This window comes from Phaethon aethereus, assembly GCF_964289735.1.
Source record: "Phaethon aethereus genome assembly, chromosome: 8".
In the NCBI taxonomy this organism is placed as follows: Eukaryota; Metazoa; Chordata; class Aves; order Phaethontiformes; family Phaethontidae; genus Phaethon; species Phaethon aethereus.
Window position 1 is genome coordinate 19,570,704 of NC_138584.1, and position 24,652 is coordinate 19,595,355.

Genomic DNA, 24,652 nt, shown 5'->3' on the forward strand with positions numbered 1-24,652 from the left:
TTGACCGGATCCACTCGTTTCTGGGTTTCACCGTCAGCCTGGACAGCCTCTGGACCCTGCGGACATGGCTGGCTTGGACAGTGAGGATAGGGCCCTGTCCCCTTCAGGAGATCTATTTTCTCGAGTTGTTTTGAGATCTTGAAAATAATTCTGGACACCCTTCACCGGGTTTGATCTTTTAATAAACCGTTGCTCTGTAAAAGCGGTCAGTCAAGGCCATTTCTCTCTGAGCAAGTGGTTACCTGAGGGTTGGCCGCCCGTGGGCCCGGGGTACCATGGGCCGCCCACGGCCACACCACCGGGAAGGCCCCGGCCCGGCCCTGACGCCGGGAGACCGGCCCGGGCTCACCCCCGTCCCTCGGCGGGGCCCCAGCGGCGTCTCCCCGCGGCGCTGACCCGCCGGCTGCGGGGCGGAGCTCCACGGCCGGGCCGGCGCCCCGCCCGCCGGCACCGCCGGTCCCGAGGCGGAAGCGGCGGCCCGCCATGGGGCGGCCGTGGGGGCGGTGGTTGCTGCTGCTCGGCCTCCTGCAGCTGCTGGGCGACCCCGCCGCCGCCGCGTGCCCCTGCCAGGACCCGCGCCTCTGCCACCCCGTCACGGGCACCGGCGGCTTCGAGGTGCGCGTCCCGCGGCGACCCTGGGACCCCCAGCCCAGCCCGGCCCGGTCCGGCGGCCCCGGGACGTGGCGAAGGCCGGGGAGAGCGGCCCGCAGAGGCGCGGCGCTGCCGGCTGGCAGCGTGTTAAAACATACCGTGCGCCGCTGCCGTATTGCCTTATGTCAGTTGTCTGCGTGGGAGTCGAACAGATTTTTTGGGGGGGGGGGGAAGTGCACGTGATTTACTGGGAAATGCCGGGGTTGTGACGAGTTTGGCTTTGCAGACTGCTGCCCCGCGGCGGGGTGGAGGGTCGCCCACCGCTGCGGTAACCCTCGGCCCCTCCCGGCCCGGCAGCGGGGCCGCAGCCCGGGGCCGCCGTCCCTGCAAGCTGGCGGAGCGCAGAGAAGCCACCAGGCAAGCTGGTTACCAGGGACACAAGTCATGTACCCTTTTTTAAGAGGGACGTGGAAAATAATCATCGTGCTGAGAAGTGTTGGGAGCTAATGAGGGTGCTTTTTACCCCTTTTCCAGGTCTTCGTGTTCGATGTGGGAAAGGAAACCTGGAAATCCTACGACTGGTCAAAAATTACAACTGTGGCAGCTTTCGGAAAGTATGATCCTGACCTCATGAGGTATGCTCACTCTAAAGGCTCCAGGATAGTACTGAAAGGTTGGTTATGTTGCGAAAATGTGGGTGTTTATGTGAAACATGAACGAGAACTTAATGTACACAGGGCTGTAATACCTTGACATTTCATGTTTACTTGTATGCGAAATATTAAAAATAAGTAAAAGGATTAATTAATAAGGGGATGATGCACACAGGGCTATAATACCTCAACATTTTGCACATGCTGGTATGCAGGGTATTAAAAAGAAATACCCTGTGGCTGACAGAAGCAGTGGCTTCTGTCACAGTAATAGCAAAACCATTCCAGTGACATCGAAATAAAAGTTCTCTAACAGGGAACGTCACAGCTATGGGAAAACAGGGAGGAAGGAAGGAAAGGCCGGTAGTAGCTGTGTGTTTGGGTTTGTGTTCTCGATGTTATGCACGATACGTGAAAGACAGGGTAAAGGAAAGGACTGCAAGTAATTTTTAGTATTTTTCATTTAAATAAATCCCTCTGTATTAGGGAGTGGTTGAGTTTTAAAACATGAATACTCTTTGTAGGTATAAATGCTGGTTAGAAAGGCAAAGTCTGTCTTGTTGATCATGCTGTAATCAAATTTTGGCTCTGTTGAGGCAAAAAGGTAGTCCAAGACCACAATGCGGAAAACAACAAAGATTAAATGTAAAAGTATGTTTATTGAAACAGTAAGACACAGACCCTCTGGCTCCCTGGAAATACAGGAAGTAAATTGACTTCAAGAAAGGTTACAGTGGCTAAAAAATTAAGTAGAAGTAAGGAGATTAAAATTATAGGGAAAAAATCCAAAAGAAACTTGATTTTAAGCACCTTTGTCTCACAGAAGCTTGGTAAGCTCTTCTTGAGTGCGTTCTCAAAATTATGCTTGGGGAAAAAAAGTTAACTTCATTTTATTTTACCAGCATGGGTGTGGGGAGTTTTTATTTTGTGGTTATGTTAGTTGGTTTAGTACAGACAAACCTTTGCTCCTTACTATTACTGTGGTGCAAATACGAATTAACTCTTGAAGGCCTATTGTCTAGGTGATGTACCTCTGATGGAAATTGTTGATCCTGCTAAAAGAGCAGCATGGATATCCCAACAAGTGGACCTTGCAAAAAGACAGTATATGGATGGAATTAACATAGATATAGAGCAAGAGGTTAATGAAACCTCCCCTGAGTATTATGCATTAACAGCGCTTGTTAAAGAAACTACAGATGCTTTTCACAGAGAAATTCCAGGATCACAGGTAATAATACTGTTCTTTACACAAACATTAAGTTTAACTTTATGAAATGCAGGGATTTTTGAGAATGCTGTTTAGTATATGACTATGAAAAGAATTGTGCAGATCTAAAGCATGATAATCTCATGAATGGTTAATTATGAATGTTAGCTGTGATATGCTATCATCATCACTTTTTTTGACCTGTATGAATTTAAATGGAAGGAGGGCTTCACTGAGATTTGTATATACAATGTTATTGCCGTGTGTGAGCTGGCAGTTATTAGTATGGCTTAATTAATCTTTGAATGCAGGGCAAATACAGCCTTCTGGTGCAAAAGCCTGATAATGCTTTGGGAAACCCATCACTAAAGTTTTAAGGATTTGCATTATGCTTCATATTTTTATCAGATGGTTTTCATGTTGTATTTTAATTTCTTTGGTGTTTTGAATTCACTAATAGGGGCACTCACTGTTTATTGCCTAATGTTTGTTTTATGAGCTGTGCAGCTTCTCCTGTAGTTCATTAGTATCACCATGTGTTAAACACTGTGCATCGTTTGGGAAATACTGTCTTTAGAAGTTATAGCTTTTTTTCAAAGAGAAAACCAGAGCAGCTAAGTGCCATACATGATACTAATGTGCATTTTTCCTTCAGGTAACATTTGATGTGGCTTGGTCTCCAGCATGCATAGATAAAAGGTGCTACAACTACACTGGGATTGCAGATGCCTGTGACTTCTTATTTGTGATGTCATATGACGAACAGAGCCAGATCTGGACAGACTGTATTGCAAAAGCCAATGCTCCTTACCTGCAGACTTTAGTTGGTGAGGACAGAACACCTCCTCAGGAGTCAGAACACTTGCACTTGTTCACATGAATAGATAGAAGAAGATTGCCTTTTCTTAGACAAGTTTTTTGGTTGTATTAAGGCTTTCGAGCATGCTCAAATATGCGTTGTCCTAATGTGAAAAGAGTATCTCAGATCGTTACGACACAATGGATAGACCTTTAGTAGTCGTGTGTTGTTACTTGTAAAGTAATTGTCTATCCCTCACGATTGTGAAGAACAGTGTTAGAATGACAGACAGCACCCAAAGCAATGGTGTCTGCCTGGGCTTGCAAAGAACCTGCAACATTGGTCTCTCATCCTTGTGAACTGCTGCTGTGGGCAGCTGGTTTTAAGTGTGAGCAACTAGAGCAGTTACTAGGCTCTGAACAGAGCAAGTGTAGGAGTGTGCAGGTGGGAGGTAAAGAAGAGCTTGCACCTTAGCCTCTGTCTGGGAATCATGGAAGTCCTGTATTGGCTCTGTCTGTAGTTTAGTTCTAAGAATAAATATATATTATTTATTATTAATTTAGTATATAACTTATTATTAAAATATATATAAATAAGCATGGGAAAATGCAGTAATGCATCTTCTTTTCTATTTCCTTCAAAACTAGGATATGAAGAGTACATAACTATGGGCATTGATCCTAAGAAACTTGTGATGGGTGTCCCCTGGTATGGCTATGACTATGTCTGCCAAAATCTATCTAAGGTAAGATGAAGATTATTCATTTGCAATCTTCCTGCTATTTTTTTCTTGGAAGGAGGCAGCTAGATTTTGGTGATTCTGTTTTTGGATTAGGAAATACTGTGGTCTGATGGATAAGAGCATAATGCTGGGGCTCAAGACAAGCGATTTTTGCTTGGCTGATAACTGATGAGCAGTGTTACCAAACAAGGTATTTTATCTCTCCCTAGGGAACCTGAACCCCATGATACTATGTTTGACTAAGGAGCTATAGATGTTATCTGCACGAGAAGAGATGATGTCCAAAGGCACCACAACACTTGTATCTGCCTTCTCAGCGTAGTCACTAAGCTCACTGTGTAAAGACTAGGTGCAACAAACCATAGAAACCTATGACTGTTAAAGTATAGCAGTTTATGGATAAATCGTGGAGTGAAGTGAAAGTGGGAAAGATAAGACAACTGTGTAAGATGAATGATGTCCATCCAATCCTGTATTACTAGAGAATAAACAAAATTTAACTGTTTTAAGCTACTTTTGTCTACAAATAGCACGTCTGCCACAGATACTTGAAGATTTGGCATTTTTGAGATGCCAGTGCCTTTCGTGACTTTTTTCTTGGTTGTACTGTATTTTGGAGTTCAATAAATCTATGTAACATGAAACTCATACCTTCTGCTTTTTTTTCAGGATCACGTTTGTTCCCTTTCCAAAGTACCTTTCCGTGGGGCTCCTTGCAGTGATGCTGCAGGGCGTCAGGTCCCCTATGGAGCAATAATGAAGCAGGTGAACAGTTCTCTTTCAGGGGTGCTGTGGGATGAGGTACAGAAATCTCCATTTTATGAATACAAGGTAAGTGTCTCTATAAAAGACCATGTTGCAGAGTAAACATTCATGAACCATAGTTCTTTGACTATGAAGTTTTCAGGGTTAGATTCTTCCATTTGTGTTTTATATTTCTTTTTTTCATGTAGTAGTGAATGAAGACTACAGGAATAATAAAGATTTTTATCACTTTGCCGTTTTCTTGAGAGATTGTATCATGTCAAAAAGGATGTTTTGGCACAAAGAAATCCTGTGGCTCCATCCTTCATTGTTGTATTTTATGAGTTGATGACTGATTTAAACTAAAACAGATTCTGAGATGCTGTTAAGTTTTTCTAACCCAGTGGCCTGCATGCATGTTCTACATAGACATGGTGAAAGAGTCCATGAATGATTGTGCTTAGGTGAACAACACAGTATGCATTTCATCTTGTTTCTTTAGACATAATTGTAAGTTTCACATGTAGATGATTTAAATGGTATTGTAAGCAATGACCAGGTAAAAGCAGCATAACTTTGACAAAATTTTACAACCTCTTCTAAAACTGTTTATTGTTGAAAAAAGCACTTAATCTCTAACTAAGATTTTAGCTGTATTTTTAAAAATTATTAAAATACAAATTAGCTAAGTCTTTTCATCTAACATAACTTAGATTCGACAAGTAAAAAAATAGCCAAGTATTTGACTTAAAATTTTTAATTGTCCTGTTTGAAAAACAATTTGTAAATCAGGGAAGTATCATTATGTAAATCTACATAGCTTGTTTATTTGAGTTTTTAATTATACTTTTCACTGCATTCCACAGCAAATTTATGAAAACTTGATGAACTTTAATGTATCATGTTTATATAGATAGGTAGATACTGACACTAGTGTTTAAATGTTTTCCTAGGATTCGCTTGGTCGCTTCCACCAAGTATGGTATGATGACCCGCACAGCATCTCTCTAAAAGCAGCGTATGTGAAACGTCGAGGTTTAAAGGGCATTGGCATGTGGAATGGAAATAGTCTTGACTATTCCAGGGAAACCGTAGCGGAACAGCAAACTGAAGCAATGTGGCAAGCCCTGACACTGTAAGAATTATGTGAACACTTGATTTAGAATGATGAAAATTGGTACTTTTTTGTTATGACTTATACTATTATAGCTTTCGACTTTATATAAATATACTATGATTACAAAAAACTTTGATAACTAGCCAGATTCATCTTGTTGTTTTGTATGCAAAGCCATTTTCATTCTTCAAAAAGTTCCAATGATGCTTTAGCAGTGTTTTTTTTAAAAAGACTTATCTGCTCATCTTATTCATTTTCAACAGCTACCGTAAGTTGGTTAAAGCTTGAACCCAGTGTGTATCTGCTAACAAGTAAGACCAAGTGGATTTACAGGAGCAGTCTAATCTAATAATGGTCCTCTGCTAAGGCTGCCTGGTGCAGAAAGTACTCATTCTGTGGCCACATGGTGCAGTCTCAGCTTTCTGACTTCCCACCCCAACCTACATTTTAGCAAAGTCAGTCACTTTTGAATCAGAGTAAACACAGAACACTGGAGAGACAGATTATTGATTACATGCAGCTTGCGTTTGTACTTGGTTACTCTTCTAGAGATTAAAATATTTCATAGACTGGAGAAATTATGTAACATGAAGTAGTTGCCATTAAGATTTTTATCAATCAATCAATCAGACTTGTTGTTAGAAAGGAGTATTCAGTAACTGAAAATACAGTTTTACTGTGTTTATGCATCATGTAAATTCCTTAGTTTCAAAAGCCAAAAATCTTATCTTGAAGAGGAAGCATTAATATGGAGAGGACTTGGATGATGTTTTTGTCCATTTCAAAATTCTTTACTTCCTGAAAACTAAAACTCAGAAGCTTATTTAATGAACTGCACATGTATTTTTCTACACCCTTTAAGATTCATTCGGTAGCCTGTTGTTTGTTTTTATGTGGTGTAACCTCTGAAAAAATGAGGTTATATTTTCTTCCTAGCTTATACTTTTCATAAAGTAATTTACCTAGAGAAATTGTGTAGCTTTGTAATATATCTGTAGTCATGGAAAGATTGGCTGGTATTTACAGGATTTTTTTTGTTAAATAAAATGCTGTCTTCACTGAGGTTGGTAAACCGTGTTGCCTGTTTACGCTTTACTTGTTACACAGCTTACAGCCCACACTGCTTCTCTGCTTCTCAGAACTGTTTCACAACCAGATTAAAGTGCAACTGTGCCCTGCTTAAGTGACTCCATTAATTAAACCATTTATTTAATTAGATATATGTAGTCAGTTGTGGGGTGGTTTTTTTGGTTTTGTTTGGTTTTTCCCTTGCTAAATAGTTATACTGGGAAAACACCATGGAATAGCAGCACTACCATAATGGCTACTGAGGAGAAGACTAGAAGACTTCACATGAGTGTCTGACTGCTTGATACTACAGGGGATGGAAAGCAGAAGGTAAAACCTACTGCTCTCACATAAAAAAAAAAATCCCTTGGAAAATCAGAGGGCTCTACACTAGAATCTGATCTGTCAGTTTTAGGAGAAACGGTTACATTTAATTTGACATATAGCTACTTCAGAATTTATATTACTATTTGTATTCATATGCTAAAATACTGTGAGATAGATAGATAGATATTTGTGAAATTGAGAGGTCTTCTTGAGCAGCTGATCTGAGCTACCAAATCCTAACTGAAGGCCAGAGGACTTTATAATAAAACTCTTTTTCCTGTAGCAGTCAAGAATCATGGGTTAATATTTTTTACTTTTTAATTTGGGTTCAGATTTTTGAGTAGCTAAGTGCCTGATCTTGTGTCTTAATGTAATACTTCAGCACTAAAATCTTTGTTAAATCTTTACAATATGTACTAACATCTGGGACTGCAAAGAAGCAAGCAGGAGAGCTAGAAAAAATTACTATGAAGAGCTTTCTGATTACTCTTTCAGAGAATTGTTATCTAAGCACATGCATGAGCTTGAACTTAAAGAAAAACAGAGTATGCAATACTGTAAGTAGGACCAGGATCATCATTACAGCTTGTCCAAGACAAAGCTTACATCTTCCACTAACTATTGAAGAAGGTTAATGTCCATGGGGCAGGAGGTTATAGATTATAGGTTTATTTGCTTAGTAGGTATTTTTTAAATGAAAGAACATCAGCATACTAATGTGATGTTACACAATTCACTAATTTGCACTTTTAAAATAACTTTGCTTTGTTTTAGACATGTTACTAGGTTAAACTGTATGTTTAAGCAGCTGACTAATCTTATAGTAAGAATGAGATTTCAAAAGAAGTGAGCTGTAGTACCTCAGTAGCCTAGTATACAAATTCTACATTTATAGAGTTGATGTCTTTACAAGATAATTTCAAGAATATACAAACAAATGCTCTGAAATTCTGAGCTTCTATATACATTACAGAGCTTCTGAAGACTTTACAGTTGTTCAAGTCATGTCATCCTCTTAAATTCCTGACTTTCTGGAGAATTAAAGCTGAATGAATCTTCTTCTGCGTCAGTTCTGCTCTCAGTGCTCGTAAATCAGATATTGCCTGCTTTCTCATCTGCAGAAAAAACTAATTTAAGGAACTGTGATTTAAGGAAGGTGGAGTTGACATGCATACGGGTTTTTATATAACTAAGATTGAGTTTTATACAGGATGGCTGAATACAGGATACATCTTTCATCTTTAAAATTTTACATGTCTAATTGGATAGCCTAGTTCTAGCACTACTTTGTTTTGTACTTCACCTTCGTGTTTTTAAGAGACAGCTGTGAAATTCATTGTTCTTTCCACTCCTTGTTATACAATGGAGGAGGCATAACGGGTACATCCACCCTAGATTACCCAGTAAACAGGGGCAATCTTTGTGATGTAGAGGACTCCTATTTCAAGCACTCAAAGCTGAAAAGCTATCCAAGGTGAAGGCCTGTACCACCATTTCCTTCCAAAGGGAGCCATAGGCAGCACTGGTATGGAATAAAGCAGATCAAGAGGACTCCTGTCTGCTTGGAGATCCATTCTCTTTTTTTTTTTTCTTTATACAACTTTTTTTTTCTTAGCCATAGTCTACTAGTGACCAGTGCCTCACCCACGTATGTTCCTTCCATTACTTTTAGAGTGAAATGGTAATTTTATGAAAGAGATTGGGAAGCTTAGACTTCCAAGGAACTATGTAAGCTAAATGCCTGAATGCTATACATTCAAAATCATCTAATAATCTGGTCTTCTGGAGTAATTTGGCTAAAGTGATTAAGTTACAACGATAACTAACACCATAAAACTAACAGCATAAAACAAGCACTGTTTAGCAAATATTTACATCATTTAATGTTTGGGAAGATCTAAGTATTTTTATACACAGTAACATTTTGACTGTTTTAATTAAAAGGCAGTGTACCTTAATTTCTATTATGAGTTTCATTTTTGTATCATCCAGCTTCCTCCTCAGTTGATCGAGTTCATGCTGCACTGTAGTAATCCGGACGATTGTGTAATTCTATATGAAACAAACAACAACAACAAAACATGACATGCAGAGTTAGTGCATCTGTTCATTCATTGGGTGTTACTTCACCACTCCAAAACAATCCTCTGAACTCTTTCCAACTCCTCTGCTTTCCTCCAGTCCTTAATGCATGCTGGGCTGTCTCTGGTTTGTAGAGACTGCAGCTCCCTTCAGCTGGGTGCAGAGGTTCTTCCACTCCCTATTACTTTGGGAAGTTAAGATCCAGATCAGATCTCCTGAGTAATAGCACATTGTTTTGCAATTATCTTTTATGGCTACTCCCCATTTACAATAAAAAGACATACTTCAAATAATATTTTTTCCCTCTAACAGACTTAGCACCACTTTGTCACAATATGTTTATTGATGAGATTGCTACACTCATGTGATGTTTAGTGCAAATAAATTCCTGGTTATACAGCACATGATTTCAGCAGTAGCTGTGGGTGGGTCTGTCTTTGAATTAACCTGTAAAACTAAAATTAATGTTTTCAAAAGGTAGGTTCTGATACTTGGCTCATGTAAGTCAGCCATGGTCCCTTGAAGTCAGCAAAACTGAGGGGTGGTGGTAATCTCTTGATGTTCCAGCTCTTTAAAAATGCTGTTGAAGTGCCAGCTGAAGCAAGTGATGCGATAAAGTTGCCCATACAAGAAGTCATTAAGTGGTATCTGTAGCCTCTCATCACCAAGCTCCTGCTGTAAGCTTCTCCCCACCCTGGGGTGTAGCTGCCTCTGTAAAAGGGTCCAAGTTCCAGCTCTGACACTGCACAGCGGTGTAACCCTGGCTCAGACCACTGAGAAAGCATGGAAAAGTATACAGTCATACAAGAAAAAAACAGCCACGGCCATCAGACTAGTTGGGGGCTACTGAGGAATCACCGTATCGTTGGGTTGAGTCACCAGTGAGGACAAAGCTGGTGGAAGAGGGCAAACCAGCAACAGCAGGATCTGGTCCCCAGAGCCCAGCTCCTCCTGCCTGACTGAGGCCAGCCACAGCACTGCACGTAGCATGTTGTACAAACACAAAGCAGAAAGAATCAAATGCTCGGACTCAAGCACTTCTTCAGTCTTTTTGAGAAGAATTGACTGAAGTAATTATATACCTCAGATCATTGAGGGATATTTAGCTGTTAAAGCTAGTTTACAAGTCATTGGTTGGTGATGAATTTGTTACTTTAATTCATATTTTATAAAAAAAAAAAAAGGCTGTGCAAATAGATTAAATAATACAAGCAAATACCTTGGAGTTTGTCATATTGTTAGGTTGCTTTCGGCTGTCTCTGGCTTCCAATTGCAAGAGTAATTTCTGGTGGCAAAGCTCTAAATCTTGTCGCAGTTTGTTTAAAGCATCCTCCAGTGAAACAGTCGCTTTCTTAGTTTCAAAGTACTTCTTTTTCCATTCCTCACGAACTACACAAGAAAACAATAATATGCTTTGGTCTTGTTGACCTCATCGTAAGGTCTATTGAAGACAGTAATAACTAACTGGTCTCACAAGATTCAGTTGGCCAATGCACACATTAAAACGTGGCAAAAGGTTTCTCTAAAAAAAGCTGTCAGTGAAAATCTTAATTAAAATGACATTCACTATAAATACAACTGAATTTTCACACAACTACCTGCAACAAAAGGCTCTATCTATCCACTGAGATAGAACACAAGGTCCAAAACCAAAGTTTAATTCAGCCTGGCTGTTCTGCAGGTTTCACGTACACAGTAAGTGCTCCAGACCTGTGAAGACTGGTATGCTTACCACAGTCTGAAGTCCACAGCTTTACTGTAGCAGAATATTTAGCAGTATAGATTTATGCAAAATTTGAGCTCTGCAGGGACAGAGCTTTTGTACAGCTTTGTTTTATACAGAAGTCCCAAGATTATGGGAAACAGTTACTTACCTTTGCACTTAACTACAATTCCTCCTATGTTGCTAATGTGCTATCAACAGCTGGTACATAAACTTCCCCTTGTGTAGTGCAGCAGTCTTATGGCCACATACTTCGACTAGTCTGCAAAGGGTCTTAAAAGATTCCTTCTTTCAAGGCATATTTCAGTAAATCAGGACAACTGCTTCTCGGAAACTTACCAAAAAGAACCCAGCTGTTGGAGGACTGTATGGTACGTTACTGAGAGTGACTGTCAGCACGGCAATCTTAGGAGGATATTAAATATAGGCTGGATCACGCTACCTACTGAATATGCTCTTCCCTTCATACCTTGTGAAGAAACATGTTTGCAAATGCACTTACCTATGAAACTCTACAGGTCTGATGATTGATAAAAATAATTCAGAGGTAGCAACACTTCTTAAAGAACCTGCAGAAGCTGTTTGAATCCTTGTGAAATAACCCTTATTTTACCTAACTGGATAACATAATTTAAGACAATGCAGGAGCCATTTAGGGCTTATCTCAGCCGGGTGAATTAGCTTGCCTTGCAGCTCCATGCTACTACAGATTCACTGCTTTAAGTACCCAAGTTTGTTTTTTTTAAAATACAACTTCACCATGCTGCAGAGTGCCCTTAGAGAATAACTGAAAGAATTGGCTTGTCTTCTCCTTCCAACAAAGCTACTAATAATAGTTGAGACTCCTAGTGATTTAGCTGAGAATGCTCTCAGAACATCAAAGTGACTAAACCTCATCTCTCTATAACTGGAATGTAACAGTGAGGATTGTTGAAGTATAAACTTGAAAATAATTTTACAAAGAAAATTTGGGATTTCAATGAGCTTTTACCTTGTTAAAAAACAAGGGTTGTCAAGCTTGTCATGACAGGCTTGTAACTTCCAGGGCATAAACTTAGGCACATTAGATAGGAGGAACAAAGAGTATTACACTGGCAATTTGACTAGAAGCCCTATCAACACAGTAAAAAACTCTGTAAGCACCAGCTAAAGGCAGGTTTAGAATATGTCAGCTGCCCTGGCCCTCAAACAGCACAGTGGCCTGCGATAGCTCTCTGGGCACTGTACGTACATGGGACACAACTTGAATGGTTTATAAAAGCCAGGATATTTTTAGATTTATAAGACTGCCACAAAAAAGTGGAAGGAAACACTGAATCTTTCCAGCATGCTGTTATAGAGATGAGCCTTCTCGGAGCTATTGGTTAGCAAACTGCTCCCTCCGTAAGCTCACTGACAAGGAGACAAAATTTTCACATTGGTTTTAGTGTCATTTCTCACTCGTTCCAAATTCCAAAATAAATTAAAAGTGTACCGTGGTATCTCCTCAGCTTATTTTGTTCCAGTAGCCCTTTAGCTTTTTTGATCAGTTCTTCTCTAGTTTTTTCCGTGCGCCTTCTGTCTTTCTTCATTTGCTGCAACTGTTCTACCATCTTGTTTTCTAAAGATATTATAATTATACTTAGCAAGCATCTGGATACTGTAAGTCGGAAGGATCAATCAAGATTTTTGTAATGCACCCATCATAAATCACACCAAAAGCTCTGTCAGAACAGGCAGGAGAAATTTTTCTATTTTAATAAACTATCTCTAACTTTTAAGAATGGCTGGTGTATTAGAAAAAAGTGAGAAATACAGCATGCATCCAGGCATTCAGACACACACACAAACAAGTAAACACACTTTTATATGCCTAGACAATGTATCACTAAAACTATATATTAAAGATACCTATATTCACTGCATACATTTGAAAAAGCCTCCAAAAGACTATTTCCTGCTCAAAATACTGTGTGATATAAACTGTAGCAAAACCTTTCCTTAAACTCCAGCTGGTCATAGGCAAGATAGACGTTCACTACTTTGCAACAATAGGTCAATCCCTTATCTTCTCACTAGTGGAGGATCCTCCGCAATACTACTAGTGGTTTTCTTTGCTACATTCTCACTTGAGCTAGCAGTATTTCATTTGACCGACCTCCTCTTCCCCTTCCATCCCCAAGTCCGTAAGATGAGTTTTCTAGCACTGGGAACCTGCCATGCTCTATGCAATTATAAAGGCCTGGAATTTTCCAACCACAAATTAAAATTTGTAACAATACTGTGAATGAATATATGTACAAATTCTTTCATAAAGTAGGTATAGGTATTTCTGTCTTCATTAACTACTCCTTCTTGATTAAATGTTCACTTGCCTGCAATTTCTTGGAATCTTATACTCACTTGCTGCCTGAATTGCAGGAACTTGAGCTGGATTTACAGAAAGCGCCAGAAAAGGTGGACTAGGAGGTAAAGTATATTCTCTTGGACAAGTAAGATGATTTTGCTTGTTTTCATCTGCCTGTAGAGTCAAAAGACACAACTGTAAGTACATAACTCATAATTCAGAATAGTTACATTAGTCATATGCCCTGAATGAATGGGAGGGCTGATTTTGAATTCTGCATGTAAGATTTTTTTATTCTGTTACCAGTACAAACGATTACTAAATTACAAACAGCTGGACCTCTGCAAATAAAACATAAAATCAGAACACAGAAGACACTGAACACTTACATCACAGAGAACATGCAGACAAAAACATGGACTATTGCTAATTGTTCTTATCCATGTCCATAATTACTGACACTCCCATGCAAGACCAGGAATAATGGGCCTTAAAACGGCCATCTCGCTCATTGCTTACAAAGCCTGGACTGCCAATTTCTAAGCTAAAATTTATAATAGCAGATTTTCAATTTAATTATTATTTTCGTAAGACCCCACTACAATCACTTCTGCACAAGAGCTCACAGGTGACAGTTAACAGTGATGGCTATTATGCTGTATGATTGCATGTGGGTGCCAAGTCTTCCTAAATATGTTCTTATTCTGATACTATGACTGTGTCACATCCATGTTTTAAAGGATTTTATAGTTTTTATAGTTTTTTTGGCTTGAGAGAAGACAAATTTATCCCATAGGAAATATGAAATTATAAAAATGTCACCAGTAAAAACAATAAAATGTTACTGTCAAGAAACTGTAAAAAAAAAATCAGCTAACATTAATAAGACTGAGATGGTTATTGCATATGTAGTTCCTGATAAATTATAACCAGAGGTGTAACTTCTGATTATTTCATTGTTTGGAAATACAACTGATTTTTCATTAGCAAATCTGCTAAATAGCAGTGCATGAATTAACTTTTCTCAATTACTCACAAATCTACATTTGAGTATTTCATATTTCTAATGAGTTACCTGTCTTATAAAATTAGACTATTTCTAAGTGGAGGACTACATTTATTGCTCAAGATTACTACGAATATGTTAACTTGAAAAACACACCTGATCATCCAGTTTTTTACCAGGATCAGCTATAGACTTGCTAGTTCTGTATTGCTGCAAGCTAAAGATAAAATCAAAGCAGCAAGTGAAAATTCATGTAACGAAATGAGTTTTTTCCACACTTTCTTTCATTTATTTGAAGTCTATAAAATAAGTTTCTAGCTATGAATTAATATTATCTATTATTTTAGCAGAATCATTATTTACTAACCTTTGTTTTTTGCATACATACTCTGTGGTTTGGTCTGCCATTATTTTAGGAATTCCAGCATCCAGTGTTCTTTCTCCTCTTAGTTTGGTATCTTTTTGGTGGTCATTTTCCACATTTATTAGTTCTATGACAGGATAGCGATGATCAAAATATATAGATCACACTCACAAAATTTAGGCTGTTTTGACTGTCAATGCCTGGACTTTCCACCTTTATTAGAAATTCAGTGAATCAATCCAATAAATAATGTTATCTTTGGGGTTTGGAAATGCCATGTGAATAATGAAAGAAATAAAGAAAAAAGTATTTTTGTTTTGCAAATTTGTATCTAACTAATTCTGGTAACGAGTACAAGAAACATTATCACAGATAAGGAAACCACTTAATTATTTCACCTTCCCTAAACTAATTCTGTATCTAACACTTTCTGGCTTTCAGAGACTGAAGATACTCTACAAACGGGAGCCAGCAAAGAAAGAGAGAGCAAAATGTTTTGCATTTAAATGTTAATGAATAAATGTTATCTGCTTTAAAATATATAAAATAAATATTTCAAAATGAAATTGCTGACAAGATTTTACTACTACAAAATCCTACATCCTTCAGCATTCAAAATAAAGTTATGGAAAACTTTTAGCTATGTATTTACATATATATTTGTATATTAAGTGGTCTTATAGTTAATATCAATTAACGTGATGATGGAGGGAGAAAGCTATTTTTGACAGATTATGATTGGAAACTGAAATTGCTGAAAAGTCACCCCTGAAAGCCTTTTCTAATACATCCTCCAGACATGTCTCAAAAAATACAATATCCAAATTTTTGTTTTATTACTCAAAGTAATAAAGTATCCAGAAAATACTGGGCAAGTATCCAGAAAAAACATTGTAACTGTAATCTATAAGGTACCCATATCTATGAAAAATTGAATATTGCCTCTTTTAATAATTACTCATTAAAAATTTGCACTAGAATAAAGGTCAACTTTTTTCATTAACTGTAAAATTCTGCGCATATATATGACTTGTCTTTCAACAGTATTTCCTCAAAAACAATTGTTATAATTTTGATGCTAATATAGCAGTAGTCATTCAAATACAATTGAAATGTGCCAGTGATTTCTTTCTTTGTAATCACTAAAAATTTAGGAATATTAGGAACATTATAGAACCATTCAGGGACTTAATGGCCCTCAGTATCCATAAGATACCCCATTTTAAAGGAAGTAGTAGTTAACAGATCTCTTCCAAACAACATTTTCTATTTTGGCACAGAACTGTTGGCTAGTTAATGTGTGCTTTAAACCCCTCCATATTTTTGTACTATTTTTACTGTAATCTTCTCAAAGAGTTCTCTCACCTCTCAGTTTTAGGACTGCCACAGTTCAATAGCATATAAATAAACATTATATGGGAGAGAGAGGAGGAAACCCTTCCTGCTTGGTAGTAATGTAGCCACAGATAAGATGACAATTAATGTTGAAATGAATAAACGCTTTCCCTGATATACTGATGATATGTATGAAGCTGACGAAAAAACAAGATTTTTTTTCATTTAAAATTGGTGTTGAATTATGGGATCATTATTCTCCATCTTTACAGTAGCTGCTTAGTAATTTTTTTCCGTATGATTAGACAAATGAATCAGCTATAGTGGTTTTCCCTATATCAGTACACAGTGATAAAGAAGGACTAATCCAAAGTAAGACTACAGCTTTTTGAATGACATTATTATTATTTTAAAAATTAGAATACTGTTCTACTAGCAATATTCCAACTCGTGCTTTAACTATAAATTTCTTAAAACTTAGCTTTACTCTGCCAACTTTCTAAAACACATGTTTTAGCAAAAATATGATAATGAACAGTTGTACCCTTTTGATATTTAATGTGATTTTGAGGTGTTTGGTTATTCTGGTCTTGTTCATCACTGTGGTTTACATGAAGAGTTAGAGCAATTCCTTTGCCTTTGTCATTCCACTTAGGAGTGTTACACTCTTTTTGATCTTGGCTGAGATGATTTTGCTGAGAGGTCTGTAATACCGTATTACGCTTTCCAGACTCACAATCTGCAGGATATGAGTTACTTGGTGTGAAGAGAGATCCACTGGATCCACTTTGATCTGCACAGTAATTGATATTAGAAAACAGAAATATTATTTTATTGTAAATGTTAACAGTAATATTTATTCTTTTCCTCCTTCATCATCCTCCTTCACTACATTGGTTAAACTTACCTTTTCCTCTAAACTGGATCTGTTTTTCTTGAATCCTGTTGTTATGGTCTTGCTTATGTTTTCTGTGCAAAACTGCATCAGGTTCTTTTTCACCCCATTCCACAGGACTGTGCACTTCCCGATTTTCTAGCTGATGACTGTTTTGTATGCTTTCTAAAACTTGTTTGCTTTTTTCAGATTTTTGTTGGGGAAGACTGGACAATTTTGATCCATGACCAAACCTACTAGCTTCTGCATTAAAGTGATGTCTTTGTTGAGTTGATGATGATAATGGATAAACATCTTCAAAGTATTCCACTCCAGGTAATAAATATAATTCAGGATAAAGTGCCTAAAATATGCAGTATATTCATCAGACAGGACAAAAGGGGAAATGGATGATGTAAAAAGTTTCTGAAAATGATACCTTAAAAGCCATTCAATACCTACATAGGGAGGAGCAAATGACTTCAGTTCCAGTTCTGTTTCTTGCTTTGCTTTCACCTTGGAAGATAAAGAATGGAAGTGTAACCAATAAAAATACTTTTTTATCCCTAATGTTGCATATCACATAATTTCTGTATTCTACCATCGTATTTACATACTACATTTTTTCATAACCAGTACTATCTTCTGCAATGGTCTCGTAGGGAAGAAGGAACATAGACTACTATTCTATTTTCTGATGTGGTACCGAAACTTTATTTTGTCTATTTTTCAAAATCTCAATCAGACCCACAAAAGTGCATGGATGTACTGAATAATATTTTTTATCCTTAGCACTTTCACTTATGGTTCAAAGCACCTGATCCAACAGAAGAAGGTCTTCGACTTTTTTTAGCAAAAATTGCTTCAAGCTGCATCTGAATAGAAGTGCTGGATCTCACATAATTTTCTCTATTCAGCTGATACAATACTGCAAAATATTTAATGTATACATATTTAAAAAATCTATTACTGTCCTATGTCTTCTTGTATTTATTGTTTGTCTTTATATTCTTTGTGTGATATACACTTCCAGATTTCAACAGTCATCCTAAAAACAAAGTCTAAGATAATCAATGTATGTTTGAAAGATGTGCTCCAACAGAAAAGAAAAAAAAAAAAAAAGAAATCTGAGCTTACATCTAACTAATGAAACTGAACTAAACATGGGGCCAAATTCTAGTCTCAGTGACAGCCAGGCAATGCCATTGATTCATATTAGAAACACAGGCTATATGCAAGAAAAGGAAGAGCAAATTAACACGATTTTGCTTTATGTTTATTTTTCATTTAAAGGCCTTTACTTGCAAGTAGGGCACAGCTCTTAGCTCTGCTTACATTGTTGCTGTTGTGAAACAGAAGACTGAGGGGGGGGGGGGCGGGGAACCACACTCAACAAATATTTGATCATTTAGATGTAATTCAGGAAGGTTACCATGACCCTAAACAACAAATAAACAAGTTAGTGGGTTTATTGCTTTACACTTTTTTATAAAGTTAAACATCAAGCAACAGTAAATACCCCAAATTAAAATTACATCTTTAATTTGTCACTAAAAATCTTCACTTGTACCTACTGATACTTTTAATTCTCTATTAAACTAAAATATTTTATTAATTTCCTGACATTCTAAAGGAAGATGGAAAATTTCTTCTTCTATCTCAGAACTATCAGTGGGGAAGTAAATATACCATCTTACTTATTATCATCCAGTTAAAAAGACCTTTGTCTTTGAAGACATATGCACATTTTCAGATTTAGATTGTGTCATAGTCTTTCAGTTTCCCTTCATGTTTTTCCACCTAGTTTTTGCACATTACTTAGTATTTATTCTAGTCTTCTGTGTGACTAATCTTAGTGATAACTCAACTGCAAATGAAATAAAAAACAGCACCAAATTTCCAGCTTGTAATTAATTTCCAAATCTGTGAGAAACAGGTGAAATGAGAGGCGAAAAAAGTATTCCATACTTATGTACATGACTTAAGTCTTTGTGGATTACAAGAACAAACTTTCAGTTGGATTGATTTGCAAGTTTATTTAATCTTTAGCTATAGTTTGTAAAATATAAATATATATAGAATCAATGTGAGGATCAGTTATGATTTAGAGACGTAGGTTTTTGATTACATACATCTCAGGCTGTATTACTGGACTCATTAGTGGAACACAAATGTACATCCAGAGAAGTTTTCATTCAGAGACTGATCTTTTAAAGGCTTTTGGGTAGTCACAGCACGAACCATTAGAGGAACTCTGACTTATCTTCCATTGCAAATTCTTCAACTGCCATATTCCCAACCATGTACTGGTAATAATGACCTTAGGGGGATTATTTTTTAATGCAACCAGATTTGTCATATTTAGCCCACTGACTTATCAAAACTTGCATCTTTTGACTGGAGGGCAACTATTTAAATTTGATGCTTTAAAGGATGTTTCTAATATACCTGTCCAGCTGTTCCTTTGTATTTGGGGAAGTAGATGTGCTCTGACAAGACCTTATGCTCCAGCATGTTCAAAAACAAATGCTAACAGTGCTCCTAAAGTTATCTCTATTTTCTTGTGATATTATCTAATCTGCAGGAATGAAATCTGTGGTTTACACTGTAAAGAAGAAGAGCACTAAAGAAAAAAAAATTAACTTACCACTGCTAGTTTTTTCCCAATGCATTTTAAAAACTTGAATTTATCTGCAACTGCAACTCCACCCAGGTAGTCCCCAAGCTGTTCCCGTAGCACTCTTAATGTGATGTGAGGAGACACCCTAGAATGTTGTTATTCATTAATACATCTGTAAGATCAAATAACGATGGCTAGTTAGTAAGAGGGGGAAGATAATACTATATACATGCTGGCCTGCATGGACAGAATGACCAAAAATGGGAACTATGTCCTAGAACTAAACCTACTTACATATATGCCAGAGAGTCTTGGGGTGGTAGAGTCAGAAAATTGTATCAGGTTGTGGTATTTGAATTACAAGGGCTGTCATAACATTAACTAGCAATATTCATATTTTAGGAACCCCATACAGAGGGAGAATATGGAAGTAGCTGCAACTTGAAAACAACTCCTTCAGAACGCTCTTGCTCATCTGCAGATGGAGAACAAAACCATTGGAAACTACAGTCATGCATTTCCATATAGGTGATGAAGTTTCATGGGGTTGGTCCAGGACTGTAGAACATACCCCTTGAAGCACTAAGGGCTAGAGGAGACTTCATCATTGTCCACTTTAAGTAGCAGGCACATTCCTTTGATTTTGTCTTCTCCAACACAAATTTAAGTTGGGTGTGTGCATGTGTACATGCAAATGTATTTTCAATCAAAACCAAACACTGCAGTGTGAGCTTTTCCACCATACTTTGAGGATGAGAGAGCTGATGCAAATACAAATTGCATCATTTAATGTGCTACTGGAAACCACGTAAATATTGAAGTAATAAGCTCAGAATAAAAATCACTATAGAATAAAAACTATCTCCACAGAATAAAACCAAATGTGCAAGAGGCACACAAGAGCTCTGCAGCACAACATAAGCAATTCTAATTGCTCCTATGCTGCTATATAAAATAAACCAGAGAACAAATTCAGGCAGCTATCACTCTTCAAGCAATGCACAGACATAGCTTGGCGGATAGCACATGCCATTCTCAGTAACCAGTATAGACAAGAACATGCCATCCCTTCACTTTGGACAGGTCTTCAACATTAAGCTGGCAGGGTTTGTTTGCACTTTCAAACAGCCCTATATGCCTTCATCTCACACCGTAGGTATGTAAAAACACCCTCAGTTTCATCTCATAAACACAGTACTTCAGTAGGTTACAACGCTTCCCTTGCACTATTTCAAACACCCTGGACTTACAGGACCCTCCTCAAGATCATAAATCTGCCTTGGAGCACAGGCATGCAGCAGAGGAGACCAGCGTCTGCAGGGTGAACACACCTACGCCACACTGCTCAGTCCCTGTACATTTAGCTCCTGTTTATTTCTTCCGCAGCCATTTTTTGCCCACACTTGCTGCAGATATTAGCCCTAATGTCATTTATTTCAAATATATAAAGAAATATGTGAAGATGGATATATAATTCAATACACATCCTTCCAAGGTCTTATGTGAGAACAGAGATGATCTATAATTCAAATATCTGTCATTCACTATCATTTCTTTCAAGGTGATGTCTCAGAGAAGATATGCCCCTTGAATGGTCTTCTGAAACCCAATAAATGCAAGCTCTTTCAGCGGCAATTCTAACACTACACATCCTTCACTTATAATGCCTGCCCAAATGAGCAAGGAAATCTAAATCTAACGCATTTACAAACAGCAGGAAAAACATCTAAGTAACTACAATGTATCACTGGAGAAAATTAGCTAGGTATACAGATCCTGAGATATAGGATAGAAATTTATCTGAAAATTATTTGCCAGTGCAGCTGCTAGGAACAAATAATAATGTATTTCTTACTTGCTGCCACTGGCTAGCAGAAGACTAGTCACATCCGAGTCATTTGCTTCAGGGTGTTCCTTTAAAAGTAATGCAAACTAGAGTTCACTGCAGCCATCTCATCTAGAAATAACAAAAGTATGGCTTCTGTGGTGAGGAATGAGGAATAAATAAAAGATCACAGAGGCTGAGAAATCAAGTTCATGGGAACAAGAACTCAGGGCCATAGACAATTACACACTTAATATTTTCCTCTAATTTCATGATTAATGGAAATGACTTGTACTTAGACCTAGGAATCATTTGTTAAGCAGACTCAGACAGTACTAGGATTGTCAAGCTGACTGGACAGTGCTATCGACAACATCCAAACAGCATTAATACCTGCAAGGCTGCTGTTCCCTCTCCTGGATTATAAGAAGAGAAGTTTTTAAAAATATTTTTCTGTTTTTAAAGATGGTGACACACTGGCCAGGTGCTAGTTATTGCTAGTGCTAATGTACTGCAGCATTGCATAGTACCCATAGAATAATTAATTTGCAATTATTTAAGACTCATTAGCAAACAACAAATACCCAGACAGATATAAACCCAGTGAAATCACTGAGAATCCTCACTTAAGTTGATGCCTCAGCGAAATAAATTTACACTAGAGAAGAGAGGGCAATGACAAATGTCCAATCACATGAAACGATTTGAAGTTACCACTCCAGCTGTGTATTTTGCACCTCTGCTGGAAATTAGAACAGCAAACAAAATGGATACGTGCACTTATTTCCTCTGGTTTTGAGCAGCCTTTCATGAAAAGAAGCTGCGAGAATAAATACGTTCTGCCCTACATGCTCATACTTGACTGCTGTCAATCTTTTCAGCTACACAGTATATTGTCTTAAGTTTAGTCTTAAGCCTAAATTTAAGTCAGTTAAAACCCATATTCCCTGCAGTTTAAGCTGAATTGGCAGGTTTTGCACAGGAGCAGACAAGGTGCATGTAAAAGCTCTGTTTCAATACTCATCTTCACATTATTTGATTTTCCTACAACTTCTTACGACACTAGATACACACAGGTTTTGTGAGTAAAATGTTTAGGAGTATAAAATGAACTTTCAAAGTTATGAAAGATTAAAGCTGCAACTCTCTGTGCCAGGCTTGGGCCTAGGACTGGGAACCAGGGTGTTCTTTCACTAAGTTCTCTAAGTAGCTACCTGAGAGCACACAAAGCACATGGTGTTGGGTGCAACCTTTCAGAAATACTACTGAAGAAGAAAGAAGATAGGCTGGTGGTTGCATGGGCTGTAAGGCTTTCGCTTGAGATACATGGCTTAAGCTATTTCTTTGGACTGAGAGTGCTCAGATCGTCATATCCCTGTTCCTGGGAATTGATAGGCTCTCCTGTCTTCATCAGGCCACTGTCTTGAAGCTGGCCCATTGCCAAAAAGAATTCAAGATTTTGATAATCAGGTTCAAGGAGACAGAAAGACTATAAAACTGTGATTTTACAGAAGAAATTATTCTGCAGAAATACTAGCACTGCTCTGGAAGTGCATTTCAATGGTCTACACCAAGGGCTGCAATGGACCTAAGCCTGATAAGACTGGTCGTGGGCACCACTCACCCTCCAGAAATTATTAAAGAACAAGTCTCTTCTGACAGATGTAATTGTGCTCTATAGAGCAACAGATGGATTAAATGACTGAAGGACAATGTAAAGGACCTTCCCTGTACATAAAGCCTAAGACTATACTGACCTTATAAATCCAGCTGAGATGAATTTGCTCGTAAGAGCTACAGGAACTGTATTCAGCTTGAAGTTCCACACTTCTTCTGGGACATAAAAAACATGGAGCTCCACCAACTAAATAAAGAACAGATGATCATAACTGTAAATATATTATAACCTTTTTTCTATATGCATAGTTTTGCTTAGGTGGACTTTCAATTTCTGGAGGCAGGAATGGTTTCTTTGATGTTAGCACATGGGCTAGAAGAGTGAGGCTCTATCTGAAAATGATGACTAGATGGTGAGAACAGGGATGAGTAGCACAATTTGTGATTGAATGCCAGCTGACAGGCAATCAAAATAAGTCACATTAGGACAAGCTCAACAGTGGGAATGACAGAAAAGAGCCTGTGCTGCTGCTGTATGTTGCTGTGACAGCAATGGACAAAGCTTACCAAAACCCGTTGATACTCTGGAGCGTGTCACAGTTATAAGAATACTTCAGTTGAAATCCTACTTTTGTTCACCTCATAAAAAATGCAAAGCCCAGAAAGCTTGATCCAAACAGCACCAAAACTAAGCCAGCAAGAAAAAAAAAATCAAAATATTTCTAACAGTAATAATATTAGCTACCTTGGAAGCACATAAATGCTCCTGGTAATGCCCGCAACAAGAGCAATTAAACCTGCTCTGAGTAAGGTTCACTTAGATTATTTTCAAACCTGTGGTAGTTGTGGGACTGTTAGTGTCTGGGTATTGATATTTTCAGTGAAAATCAGATGGTATTGACAAAGACGATACTCTTCCCTGTAACTAGAATCCATGCAAATAAGCTGTATTAAATATTTCTGCAATTGTTGTTACTAAATATAAACTAGAAAAGAATGCTTTCTATATATACTATGTTAAAATCATGTTTTTTCCCTCTCAGGTCTCCTAAAAAAGGTACAGTGTAACTTATTTTAATTTTTTTTTTAATTTGTGAAATCTAAAAAAACCTCTATGGAAAAGTACAAAATTTCTCACCTGCGATGTTCGAGGTCTCATTTGACTGAATGACATGTTGCTCCCTGTACTTGATCACAGCGAATGCCAGGTGGGCTTTCTAAGTTTATTTTTGATCAAAACATTCTTTAAGAATTAGTTTCATGAAGTTACTCCATTAATATCCTTTATTTTCATTTACTGTTCTTCTTTCCATTTATGAAAATGGAAGAGTTGTTCCTGTGCTGAGGCAGAAAACTTCGAGCTAACTGCGAACAGATTCAACCACACCTTCTACACAAGTATCACCTAAGTAACTGGGGGAGCTGCTAAATCACAACCCTGCAGCTCCGAGAGATCTGCCCTGGAGTATTTCCTCTTAACGTTTTCTCTCCTTTCATAAAAATACTTTGGTTGTATGTAATTTGCTACACAATTGTACCATCTTCCTAAAGCCAGAGACCTAAATCCCCACAAAATGGGATTCTTGCAGGTTTTGGGTTTACCTCTGATAAAGGAACGATTATTGTGAA

At 37.8% G+C, this 24,652-nt stretch overlaps 2 protein-coding genes across 2 annotated transcripts; one reads left to right on the forward strand and one right to left on the reverse strand.

The window, feature by feature from the left end:
- Positions 1-247: 247 nt before the first annotated feature.
- CTBS (chitobiase) lies at positions 248-5,878 on the forward strand (the record flags this gene model as incomplete). The annotated part of the gene is made up of 7 exons (XM_082003059.1): positions 248-615; positions 1,126-1,264; positions 2,267-2,475; positions 3,110-3,281; positions 3,901-3,998; positions 4,665-4,826; positions 5,693-5,878. Exons 1-7 carry the CDS (start codon positions 484-486, stop codon positions 5,876-5,878), a joined length of 1,098 nt encoding a protein of 365 aa, XP_081859185.1. The 5' UTR covers positions 248-483.
- A 2,380-nt stretch (positions 5,879-8,258) lies between these two features.
- On the reverse strand, positions 8,259-24,197 carry SPATA1 (spermatogenesis associated 1; the record flags this gene model as incomplete). The annotated part of the gene is made up of 13 exons (XM_082003061.1): positions 8,259-8,366; positions 9,205-9,303; positions 10,553-10,722; positions 12,531-12,656; positions 13,439-13,556; positions 14,545-14,605; positions 14,756-14,879; positions 16,632-16,880; positions 16,995-17,325; positions 17,424-17,477; positions 19,609-19,726; positions 23,164-23,270; positions 24,162-24,197. 13 exons carry the CDS (start codon positions 24,195-24,197, stop codon positions 8,259-8,261), a joined length of 1,701 nt encoding a protein of 566 aa, XP_081859187.1.
- Between the last annotated feature and the right edge of the window lie 455 nt (positions 24,198-24,652).